The 13,259-nt window shown below is 42.4% G+C and overlaps 1 protein-coding gene across 7 annotated transcripts in view; it reads left to right on the top strand.

Moving 5' to 3' along the window:
- Positions 1-13,259, top strand: part of sema4ba (sema domain, immunoglobulin domain (Ig), transmembrane domain (TM) and short cytoplasmic domain, (semaphorin) 4Ba) — a 475,024-nt gene that overhangs the window by 445,571 nt on the left and 16,194 nt on the right. For all 7 annotated transcript variants that reach the window (XM_072564765.1, XM_072564767.1, XM_072564766.1 and 4 more), the window contains 2 exons: positions 1,618-1,768; positions 9,874-10,084. In XM_072564765.1, coding sequence (XP_072420866.1) covers positions 1,618-1,768; positions 9,874-10,084 — 362 coding nt within the window. The remainder of the gene's footprint in view (positions 1-1,617; positions 1,769-9,873; positions 10,085-13,259) is intronic.

Here is a 13,259-nt window from a genome sequence, read left to right as displayed (position 1 = left end):
AGATGGGGGACGGTGTTGGATGGGGTTTTGGGGGGGTGGGGGGCGGATGGGGGACGGTGTTGGATGGGGTTTTGGGGGGGTGGGGGCGGGTGGGGGCAGATGGGGGACAGTGTTGGATGGGGTTTGGGGTGTGGGGGCAGATGGGGACGGTGTTGGACGGGGTTTTGGGGGGTGGTGGCAGATGGGGGACGGTGTTGGACGGGGTTTTGGGGGGTGGTGGCAGATGGGGGACGGTGTTGGATGGGGTTTGGGGGGGTGGGGGCGGATGGGGGACAGTGTTGGATGGGGTTTGGGGGGTGGGGGCAGATGGGGGATGGTGTTGTATGGGGTTTTGGGGGGTGGGGGCAGATGGGGGACAGTGTTGGACGGGGTTTTGGGGGGTGGGGACGGATGTGGTTCAGTGTTGGTGTTGGACAGGGTTTCTCCTGAACGGGGAGCGGACTTAACAGAAAGCCCCAAGCCCCAGAGGAGAGGCATTAAATCAATTAATTGAATAATCCATTATCCAAACGAAATAGTGCCTGCCCATCTTATTTAGATAATTGAAGTTCTTCTGTATTTGGAAGCTCTAGCTGTCGGAGCACTGCTCCTTCGTCAAGTGGTTAAAGAGTTGTGACTCTCCAGAACCACCTGATGAAGGAGCAGCATTCCGAAAGCTAGTGCTTTCAAATAAACCTGTTGAACTATAACCTGGTGTTGTGTGATTTTTAACATTGTACACCCCAGTCCAACACCAGCATCTCCAAATCATGGATACTATCCTGAACTTCCTTAGCTAATCAAGATTATTTTATTCCCTTCCTAGACGCCTTTGTCCTTTGTTTTGAGTCATGAGCTATGTTCTGATAAGCAGCTGTTCAGTGATCATCAACCACCTTTTCTCCAATAATTCTTTCCCTGTCCATTCCAGGCAAATCTGTTTGGAACTGAGCATGAGTCAGGACACAGGCAGTAGAAATTTGGATGCTCTCATATTGAAAGCTGACCAATAATGTGTAGGAATAGTCTTGATTTCGAGACAAAGCATGGATAGGCATTTCAGCAGCAGATGGGCGGAGGCAGAGACAGAACTGGACAATGTTACAGAAGTGGAAATATGCAGCTTTTGTGTTGGCATGTGGATACGGCTGGATTACTCCTTACTGCATCACTGAAATAACGTGGCATTCATTTGTGATTCAGATATATGTATATGATTAACTAGGAGCTAATTATGGGATTTTACACTGAATCTCCTTGTTACTGACTTACAGTAACTGTTCACTTTGCTTTTATGAATCTTTCTCTCATACAGTTAAGATGATATACAGAAACTGTGTATGAAATTTACAACATCCTGTTTAAATAAAAAAGGAGCAAGTGAGAAATGAACCTTTCAGTATTACTGTTTGGTTACACCTTGCAAAATTAGCAGTTGTTTTCTGTCACTTGTAGTAACAACTATCAGACTGTTTCTCTGTAGCTGGTACTAAACACCACAGTGTGAATGAGAGGATCACATTGAATGAAGTCACTGAAAGATTGATGGGTCTCTTTGACAGAGGAGACTGGAATTTGTATGAACTGGAAGGAGAGATAGAGAGTTGACCATTACATTTATTCTTTATTGATTCTCAGGTACAAGGGCGGGGCAGCCTCTTCTGCTGTTTGTGCCTACTCTATGGAAGATATGAAGAAGGCCTTCAATGGAAGATACATGGAAGTGAACCGGGAGACACAGCAATGGTATCCTTACAATCATGTTGTTCCTGAACCAAGGCCAGGAGCTGTAAGTATCTCTGATAATTAGGAATGTGCCTTGTTGAGTTTTGGAGGAATTAATTGACATTTTAATACAAAAGCCTTGATGCTTTATCTAGTGCCAAGTATATTGTGAAAGTTAGTTCTGATTATGTTCTAAGTTATTCAATGATCTTTCTATTCATCAATTAAAACCTTGCAAAGGGCCCCTATTTCCTGACAAAAGCTTAACTTCCTGTTGTAGTGGTTTCTCATCATGGATTTCTTTCCTTACTGTAAGTAGCTATGTCAGTACTTCCCACATTGAACAGCACGTGAAGGAAGCATTAATGGAGGCCAAGTGTAGAATGTGCTCTGTGTGGTGTCTTCAATGTCCACCACTCCAAGTGGCTTGTCAGTACCACTACTGACCGAGCTGGTCAGATCCTGAGGACTTAGCTGCTAGACTGGGTCTGCAGGAGGTCATGAAGGAGCCCACAGGAGGCAAGAACATACTTAAACCTGTTCTTACCAATCCACCTGTTGTAGATGAATGAGTAAAGTTAGGATTGACCACCAATCTATCTGCCACAGATGCATCTGTCCATGGCATCATTGGTGGCAGTGACCATGGCACAGGCCTTGTGGAGAGGAAAGCCTGCCTTCGTGTTGAGGATGTACAAGCATCATCTTGTGCTAAATGGGATAAACCTCAACCAGATCTAGCAACTCAAAACTGGGCATCCATGAGGTGCTGTGGGTCATCCTTACCAGGAGTGGTAGCACTATTACTGACACAGCTGAAAATGTGATGCTGGAAAAGCACAGCAGGTCAGGTAGCACCCAAGGAGCAGGAGAATCAACGTTTCGAGCATGAGCCCTTCTTCAGGAATGGCTCATGGCCGAAACGTCGATTCTCCTGCTCCTTGGATGCTGCCTGACCTGCTGCGCTTTTCCAGCAACATATTTTCAGCTCTGATCTCCAGCATCTGCAGTCCTCACTTTCTCCAACTGACAGAACTGGTCAAGTATTAAAGGACATAACTGCTAGACTAAGTCTGTGTTGTCAAGTGTCGAGGGAAGCACTACCTGACCACATCCTCACCAAGCTACCAGTTGTAGGTGAATCAGTCCGTGACAGTATTATTAGGAGTGACCAAGGCAGAGCCTTTGGTGGACAAAGTCCCAACTTTAGATTGAGAATACTCCCCATTGTGTTGTGTAGCACCACCACTGTACTCAATGGGATAGAAGTTGAACAAATCCGGCAGCTCAGAACTGAGTAACGAGGTGCTATCGGCCATCATCAACAACAGCCTAATTTGTCACCAATGGCCCAGCATGAAGCTGATCCCATACAGATTTCCTCTTTGAATGGATGGTAGTTCTTCAATTGTCTTTGGCTACACAGATCCCCTTAACCAATAACCACCAAAACAAAGGAACTGCTTGTCCCACTGATACGTTCGAACGCTTACCATTTGAAAATCATTGAACATTTAGCTGACTAAACAATAACCTTTTCACTTCAGCAGAAGAAAGTTATTCATTTGCTGTGCCAGGGCTCTGAGAAATCCTGAAGGATATTCGATGCATGTTGTACATTGCTTGTCACAGAAATATTTGGAAGAAAATTGCTCTGGTCTGTCTAATACAGTGCTACCTCCAAAATATTTTGCTGCAAATTTTATTCATATGCTGCAGACGTGTTGACATGTCTGACTTGTTGAAAGCAGTGTTGAGAGTCTGGTGCTGGAAAAGCACAGCAGGTCAGGTAGCATCTGAGGAGCAGGAGAAACGACGTTTCGGGCATAAGCATTTCATCAAGAATGACTGTTGAAAGCAGTGCAGTTTACTTTTGTCAATGCTTAAAGAGGTGGATGAAAACTACACTCACACAGCACAGGATAATCACTGTGAATGAAAAATTGTTTTAAGATCTGCTGCTGTAGGAAACTGTTTTAAGTTTAAATAAATGTTTCTGGCACTTATTTAGTCACCTGGAGCCAGTTGACCTCTCGCTCTCCCTCTTTTTCTCTCCATCCACACCCCCTATCATTCACACTCATGTAATATAGGTCCAATGATTGTGATAAATGGATTAAGATACACTTCAGTCATGATCTAACTGAATGGCAGAATGCAATCAAGGGGCTGAATGGCCTCTTAGAGTCATAGGGTCATAGAGATGTACAGCAAGGAAACAGACCCTTCGGGCCAACCCGTCCATGCCGACCGGATATCCCAACCCAATCTAGTCCCACCTGCCAGCACCTGGCCCATATCCCTCTAAACCCTTCCTATTCATATACCCATCCAAATGCCTCTTAAATGTTGCAATCGTACCAGCCTCCACCACTTCCTCTGGCAGCTCATTCCATACACATATCATGCTCTGTGTGAAAATATTGCCCCTTATGTCTCTTTTATATCCTTCCCCTCTCACCCTAAACCTCTGGACTCTTATTATTATGCTTCTGAACTGTAACATATCCATTTTTCTTGGGAAAGCTACTGCTGCCCCAAGACCTACAATTTATTAGCTACTTTGACAATTAACTCTGGATTCACATTTGCGAAGTTATAACCCAAGTTATAAGGTCATAGGTTATAAATAGTCTTATCTTTTGTCAGTAGAAACGCAGAGAAGAGCACATATAGCACCAGATGATTTAATGCACCGTGGCTTTGTTAATGGGAAATGATGGGAATTGGAATGTTAATGACACATGGTAAAGAATACTTCCTTCACACCTTTCAAGCATCTAATGAGCTCTTTAAATGGAGGACAGTTCATTCATCCATCGGCAGATCAGTTAAAACTGTCTTTGTGATGACCCTGTGTCAAATTTCAAAAATTTGTCATCACTGATTCCTGTGTGGAGGTGGATCTGATTGGTATAATGGGGATTATGGTGTAAAGCCAGGTTTATTTCAAAACAATTTAAAGCAAGTGCTGCAGCCACATTGCATACCACAAGGTTTTACCAACAGCACAATAGTAACTGATCACATTGTCTAATCATGATAATCATTAAGAGAGAAAGAAAGGGCATGGCAATGGGGATAACCCCCCCCAACTCTTCTTCAAGAATCAAGTGTGGGATCCACCAGAAGGGACAGAAAGGTCCTCAGCTGAAAAAACACCTACAATGTAGCACTTTTTCATACTGGAGTATAACGCATGAATTTTGTGCTTAAGGTGACTTGAAACCAGACCTTGCAGCTCAGAGGCAAGGGAGCTACCAAGTGCACCATGACTGCCATTATGAAGTGAAGTGGTGGGCATCGTAGAGATACTTTCAAAACAACAACACTTACAAAAACAAAGTGGCAGAAAGTCATCCTCATGGACTACAATGGGTGCATATTGGACAGTTTGCCACTATGTTGACAAGGCAATGAGGAATGCAGAATAAACCTAGCTTGGGCAGTGGTGCTCACTTCCTAAAAATGAATGAAACATGAAAATGATTCTGACAAATCACCCCATCATCATGCAGACTGTATAAAACATGCAAATAGTAGGGGACTGTTGGAAAATGGGCAAAGGCAGATCTGCCGAGGGACCCCAACATCAGAGAAAAAAAAAGAATTGTGGATTTAACGAGAAGAGTATTGAATTTATTGGCTGTGGTATTGATAGTCAATTAGATCATGAACAGTTTTCATACTGAATATGTTATTTAAGAGCTACACCATCCGTATGTCACACCTCTCACATTCAGCTGTTTTTCTATCAATGAATTATTGGTTGGAAGTCACAAATATAGCCTTGTCCATGCCAATTGTGTTTCTACATCAGAAATGAACACTCCCATCATGATTTAGCTGTAGAACAGCTGACTTTGTCTCTCAATTTTGTAATAGTCTTTTAATTTAGGCATTTTTCAGTTTGATTAGCACGTTAACAATTGTATTCATTTTAAGAGGGAACATGTGTATATGCTGTTGATACCTATCATACAGCAACACAGTGTCACACTGATTGATCCAGTTAAGGTGAACCTGCTTTCTTTTAAGAGTATTGTGAATATGTTTCTCCAATAAAATATAGTTTTGTAGATGCAGAGAATTTGAGTATTCCTGAAAAAAGGTATAGTTTGTCAAATCTTTTCATTTTGCAGTCATTAGGACAATTTACAAGAAATACTAAAGAAATGGGTAGACAAATATTGTATGAGAGGAGAGTGCTGATTGTTTGGAAAGTGAACTCTGACTGGAAGAGATTTCATCATGGAGAGTGCACCAGTCAATATGATTGGCAGTTAACTGCCAAGGTTTTGGTTACAATTTAAATAAGGCAGGTTGATTCTTAATGGTCATGGTATTGCCCTGAGCAACAAACCAGAGAGTGGCTGCCACCTATTTTGTTGTGTTGAAATGTGAGCTGTATGTATGGAAGTTCTTTCTGTCTGCAAAGAGCAGAACCCTTCTTTATTAAGGAAACCAGAGCATCGAAGAAAACCCACACAGATGCCGGAAAGTTGTGCGAACTCCACATAGACAGTCACCCAGGACTGGAATCAAACCTAACTTCCTGGCGTAGTGAGGCAGCAGTGCTAACCACTATGCCACCGTGCCATATATGACTCCTACTAGTGAAGGGTTTTCCCTGATTCCCTGAAGTTTTACGAGGGTTCTTTGACGCTGTACTTGATCATATGCTGCCTTGATGTCAAGGGCCATCACTCTCACCCTCACTGTGAGAGGTAAGGTTTTTTGTCCGTGTTTGGACCATGGCTGTAATGAGGTCAGGATCTGAGTGGTCCTAGTAACACCCAAATTGAGCATCAATAGTAGGTTATTGTTTTGAAAGTGGCACTTAATGATACTGTCAATGACCCATTCTGTCACTTTGCTGATGATAGAGATTGGACAGATCGTCTGGTCGGGTTGGATGTGTCCTGCATTTGTTTCGGGAATATACCTGAGTAATTTTCCGTACTGTTACGTAGATGCCAGTGCTGTGGTTGTAATAGAAGAGCTGTAATAGAAGGAGCTGGAGCACAGATTTGCCGGAATATTGTCAGGGCCAATAGCCTTCATAGTTTATAGTGTCTTCAGCCTTTTCTTAGAATCACACCGAGTGGCTTAAGACTGACATCCATATTGCCTGGAGCCTGAGGAGGATTGCAAGATGGATCATACAATTGACAACCTTGGCTAAAAATTGGTAAAAAAACTTGAAGCTTGTGTTTTGCATCGATGTGCTGGGTGCCTGCATCCTTGGGGATGAGGGATATTTGTGAAGCCTCTGCCACCTGCCAGTTGTTTAATTGCCCAGCACTATTCATAGCTGGAGTTGGCAGCATTGCTGAGCTTAAATCAGATTCATTGGTTGTGGAATCAATCAGCCCTGCCTATTGCTTGCTCCTTCCACTAGTTGTTGTTGGTGCAGAAAGTTGCCACATCATTTCTAGATAAGTCTGGTGCAGCTCCTAGGAGGCTCATCTGCACTCTTAATTAAACCAGGATTGACCACTCAGCTCGATGGTGGAGTGGGCGTGACTAATTCCCCATTATACCAATCAGATTCACCTCCTCATGGAGATCAATGATGACAAGGTTTTGAACTTTGACACTGAGTCATCATGAAGACAGTTTTGACTGGTCTACCAATGAATGAATGAGCTGTCCTCCATTTAAGGAGCTCATTAAATGCTTGAAAGGTGTGAAGAAAATATTCTTTTCCATGTGTCATTAACTCTCCAATTCCCATCATTTCCCATTAACAAAGTCATGGTACATTAAATCATCTGGCGCTATAAGTGCTCTTATCTGTGTTTCTACTGGCGAAGGATAAGACTGTCTATAACCTATGACCTTATAACTTCATTTGCGAATCCAGCCCTGTCAAAGTAGCAAAAAAAATGTAAAATGTAAGACTCGGGGCAGCAGTAGCTTTCCCAAGCAGAATGGATATGTTACAATTCAGAAGCGTAATAGTAAGAGGCCATTCAGCCCCTTGACTGCATTCTGCCATTCAGTTACATCATGACTGAAATGTATCTTAAAACATTTATCATAATCATTGGACCTATACCATGACTGTACAGAACCAGGGGTGGGGGGTGGGGGGGGGGAGGTAAGAGAGAGAGAGAGAGAGAGAGAGAGAGGTCTACTGGCTCCAGGTGACTAAATAAGTGCCAGAAACATTTATGTATATTGCAACTTAAAAGAGTATGCTACAGCAGCAGATTTTAAAACTATGTTTATTCTGTGCTGTGTGACTATAGTTTTCATCCACCTCTTTCAGCATTGACAGAAGTAAACTGCACTGCTTTCAACATGTTGAACATGTCAACATCTGCTGGTACAGCACATGAATAAAATTTGCAGCAAAATATTTTGGAAGTTGCGCTGCATTAGACAGACCAGAGCAATTTTGTTCCAAATATTTCTGTGGTAAAGACTGTGCCACATGGATCGAATATCCTTCACATCTTCAGGATTTCCCAGAGCCCTGGCACAGCGAAAGAGTAACTTTCTTCTGCTGAAGTGAAAAGGTTGTTGTTTAGTCAGCTGTAAGTGTTCACTGATTTGCAAATGGTAAGCACTCAAAGATATCAATGTGATAAGTAGTTCCTTTGTCTTGGTGGCTATTGGTTGTGGAAGTCTGTGACATGTAAGTAGCTCACGTGACCACACACTTGAGTGAAATAAACTTGCTGAGTTCTGGAGATAGACAAAGTGGATTGTTCTAGAGAGCAAGCTTGAGGTCACTGGGCTGATTGGCCTTTGCCTGGGCTGTAATTGTTCAATAAATTTGCAGAGAAACTAGAGACACTGACATTGTTCATTTTGAAAGAACAAAAGTTTGAGGGGAGACTTTTAACAGAGATGTTCAAAGTTATATCGTCTTTGTTGAAATAAGATGGTGACGTTTCGGAATAAGAAAGGTTTCCAGGGATATGGGCCAAATGCTGACAAATGGGACTAGATTAGGTTGAAATACCTAGTTGGCATGGATGAGTTGGACCGAAGGGTCTGTTTCCATGCTCTGCCTCTCTCTGACTTTATGACTGTATTGTATGGGTAAAATGGAGTAAAATGTGTTGAGTTTGCACTTTCTCTCTGTGTCTGTGTAGGTTTCCTCCAGGTGCTCTGGTTTTCTCCCACAGTCCAAAGATGTACAGGTTAGGTGGAAGGGCCATGCTAAATTGCCCCATTGTGCCAAGGAATTTGTAGGTGACATGGGTTAGTCATTACTAAAAAAAAGGGCTACAGGGAAAGGTTGAGGGCCTGGGTCTGAGTGGGATGATCTTTCGAGGATTGGTGCAGATTCACTGGCCTCTTTCCACACTGTAGGAATTCTATGGCTTTAAACTGTCTGTTCATCTCCAATATAAATTGAAGTCAGAAATCTAGAAGATACCTAATTATCATTTCTCCAAAGCCAGTGAGATTCACATTGCCTTTTGGCTTTGAGAAAATAAACGTCCACAGGAAGCCATTGTAGGATCCAGTGACAGATCTTCTTGAAAATATTACTGCATTTAACAGACTGGTGCAGTCTGAAAGATTCTGAGAGAGAGGGAGAGAAGGAGAGAGGGGGTAAATCTTTATAGTTCACCACACACAAAAGTTGGTGAAAGTCTGTATTCAGACTGAAGAGACCGAAGTTGTAAGAATCAAATGGAAGATGCACTTAGCTTTAGATGAAGGGATGAATCTCTAAGTAGCTGTAAAAACCATTTGAGGAATTTGAAGTTATCAGACTGAGAAAGGAAAAGGGCGGAATATGGTCCTTGGGAGCTAACGATCACTTTGGACATGAGATTAGAATCTTTGTTTAAGGGGCAATGTACAGTATAACCATGGAGGGTAATTTTCAGTTGTTTAAAATGTTAAATGTGGAGGTACATGTTCTCCTCTGTATGTTTCAGCATACATTGCCTACTGAATAGATTTGAGTCAATGCTGCTTTAAGATTGCATGTTATAGTAAAAGCATTAAAACATGAAATGTTGTGTGGTTCTTTCAGTCATTCATTGGAAGTTTGAAAAGTTATCAAAATCTTTGGGGATTGTAACAGCTTTCAGCAAAGTTTAGATATAACCTATTTCCATTGCCCAGTAATCCAGCTGTTGTTACTATCCATTAGACATGCTTATTGTTAACTAATACCCTTTCTTGCGTTATACCTCACAGTGCATTACAAATATAGCAAGAGCCATGAACATAAATTCTTCATTCCAAATGCCAGACAAGGTGCTGAATTTTGCAAAAGATCACTTTCTGATGGAAGAGATTGTCAGGAGCCAGCCCTTGCTGATGAAGAAACATATGAAGTACATCCAGATCACTGTGGACAGAGTGCAGACTATCTCGGGTTATTATGACGTACTGTTTCTGGGCACAGGTAAAGAGAATCTGATACTTCTCTCTATACCAGTTAGTTCACGAGGAATTCTTGAAAATGTAATCCTTGATGAAAACAAAGTAAGTTTGTTTGTTTATTCTTCCATGGGATGTATAACATTGCTCACGAAGCCCATGGTTATTGCCTCTTTGAACTGTGTGGTCTGCTAGGCTATTTAGTTAAGTCAACAATATCACTGTGGATCTGGAGTTATACATAGGCTAAAGCAAATAAAGATAGCGGATTTCCTTTCCCAAAGGACTTTAGTGAATCAGATGGGTTTTTACAATAGTTGAAAATGTTTCCCCACTTGTGAGACCCCTCTTTGCCCAGGAAGTGTTTAGGATGCTAGCAAGGAAAACCCGACGGTGGCTACAGTATCCCATTTGTTCCTGCCAATCACATTTGAATTTGTCTCAACTACACTCTAATGCAGTATATAGCAGATCCCAATCACTTGCATAAATTATGGTTCTCTACTTTTTCAAGAATGAAAATAATTTGGTTAAGATCTCTCATGGTTATTAAAACGTCTTTTAAATCTCTGCAATTGTGTCTCTCAGGTGAACAGGTTCGGTGGCTCAGTGGTTAGTACTGCTGCCTCACAGTGCCAGGGACCCAGGTTCAATTCCTGTCTCGGGTAACTGTTTGTGTGGAGTTTGCACATTCTCCCACTGTCTGTGTGAGCTTCCTCTGGGTGTTCCGGTTTCCTCTCACAGTCTAAAGATGTGCAGGTTAGGTGAATTGGTCATTCTAAATTGCCTGTAGTGTTAGGTGTAGGGGAATGCGTCTGGGTGGGTTGCTCTTTGGAGGGTCAGTGTGGACTTGTTGGGTGGAAGGGAATGTTTCCACACTGTAGGGAATCTAATCTAATCTAAGTTCCTCATTCCTGAAACTGTTTTGCACCTTCTCTACTGCTTTTGAATCTTTCTAATGTGTGGTGCCCAGGATAGGTCTCAATATTTCATTTGAGGCTGACCAGAATTTCATAAAGGTACCTTTATTGCCATTTTACTGCATGAGTCTATTTATAAAACACAGAATGCCAAATGCCTTGTTAACCCTTTCTCAAACACACTTATCCTGCCTGGCCAGACGTGTTTAAGGGTGAACTACATGAGGAATAAAGAATGTGAACATAGATACAAGCATACAAAGTGAGAGCTGAAGTGACCACTCAGCCATTCAAGCTTGCTCTACCATTCAATGCCTTTCTGATGAAGGGCTTTTGCCCGAAACGTTGATTCTCCTGCTCCTCGGATGCTGCCTGACTTGCTGTGCTTTTCCAGCACCACACTCTTGGCTCTAATCTCCAGAATCTGCAATACTCACACTCACCTCGCCTCCACTCAATATATCAGCTAGTCATGGCTGATTTGAATACTGCATGTCCACTCCTTTACCCGGTAACTGTTCATCCGCTTGCTCATCGAAAATCCATCTACCACCATCCTCAAAATATTCCAAGACTCTGCTCCCACTGCCATTTGAACTTGAGAGTTTCAAAGATGCATGACACTCTGTGAGAGAGAAAAAAAATCTTCTGATATCTATCTTAAATTGGGCAACCCCTTGTTTTTAAAAAGTGACCCTTAATTCTAGATTATTCCACAAGAGGAAACATCCACTCTCCATGAATGCTGTCAAGATCCCTCAGGATATTACATGTTCCAATCAAGTGATTCTGATTCTTCTGAATTCCAGTAGATACAACCTAGATCTGTCCAGCCTCCCCTCATTAGACAACCAGCCCATCCAGACATTAGTCTTGTAAACCTTCCAATACATTTAGATCTTTCCTTAAATAAAGTGAACATTACTGTACTCAGTACTCCAGGTGTACTCTCACTAATGCACTATATAATTAAAGTAAGATCTCCCTACTTCTGTATTCAATTTTCTTCACGATAAACATTACCTTCAATTAGCTTTCCCAATTACTTGCTGTATCGGCATACCAACCTTTTATAATTCATGCATGAGGACACCCTAGTGTCTCAATGCTACTCTAGCCAGTAATGAAAAAGAACAAAGAACAAAGAAAATTTACAGCCCAGGAACAGGCCCTTCGGCCCGCCAAGCCTGAGCTGATCCAAATCCACTGACTAAACCGATTGCCCAATTCCTAACCATCTGTATCCCTCTGCTCCCCACCTACTCATGCATCTGTCCAGACACACCTTAAATGAATCTACCGTGCCTGCCTCTACTACCTCTGCTGGCAACGTGTTACAGGCACCTACCACCCTCTGTATAAAATATTTGCCACGTACATCCTCCTTAAACTTTTTACCTCTCACCTTGAATGTGTGACCTCTCGTTATTGAATCCTTCACCCTGGGAAAAAGCTTATCTCTATCCACCCTGTCTATACCCTTCATGATTTTGTAGACCTCAGTCAGATCCTCCCAATCTCCTTTTTTCTAATGAAAACAATCCCAGCCTACTTAATGCCTCTTTATAGTTATCACCTTCTATACCAGGCACCATCCTTGTAAACCTTCTCTGCACCCTCTCCAAAGTGTCCACATCCTTTTGGTAATGTGGCGACCAGAACTGTACACAGTATTCTAAATGCAGCCGAACCAATGCCTTGTACAATTTTAACATGAGCTGCCAGCTCTTATACTCAGTACCCTGTCTGATGAATGCAAGCATACCATATGCCTTCTTGACCACTCTATCCACCTGTGCAGCCACCTTCAGGGTACAATGGACCTCAACTCCCGGATCTCTCTGCTCATCAACGTTACCCAAGCCTCTTCCATTTATAGTATAGTTTGCTCTAGAATTAGACTTCCCAAAATGCATCCCCTCACGTTTGCCTGGATTGAATTCCATCGGCCACTTTTCCGCCCAACTCTCCAGTCTATCTATATTCTCCTATACTCTTTGACAGTCCCCTATGCTTTCTGCTACTCCACCAATCTTCGTGTCATCTGCAAACTTACTGATCAGACCAACAATGCCCTCTTTTAGATCGTTGATGTATATTAAAAAAAACAGTGGCCCCAGCACTGATCCCTGTGGAACACCACTGGTCACCTTTCTCCATTTCAAGAAAATCCCTTCAACTATTACTCTCTGTCTCCAATTGCTCAACCAGTTCTTTATCCACCTAGCTAGAACACCCTGCAAACTATGTGACTTCAACAAAACTTCCAGATCTCTCTGC

This window comes from Chiloscyllium punctatum, chromosome 48, assembly GCF_047496795.1.
Source record: "Chiloscyllium punctatum isolate Juve2018m chromosome 48, sChiPun1.3, whole genome shotgun sequence".
Classification (NCBI taxonomy): Eukaryota; Metazoa; Chordata; class Chondrichthyes; order Orectolobiformes; family Hemiscylliidae; genus Chiloscyllium; species Chiloscyllium punctatum.
This window is presented reverse-complemented; position numbering and strand designations above follow the sequence as displayed.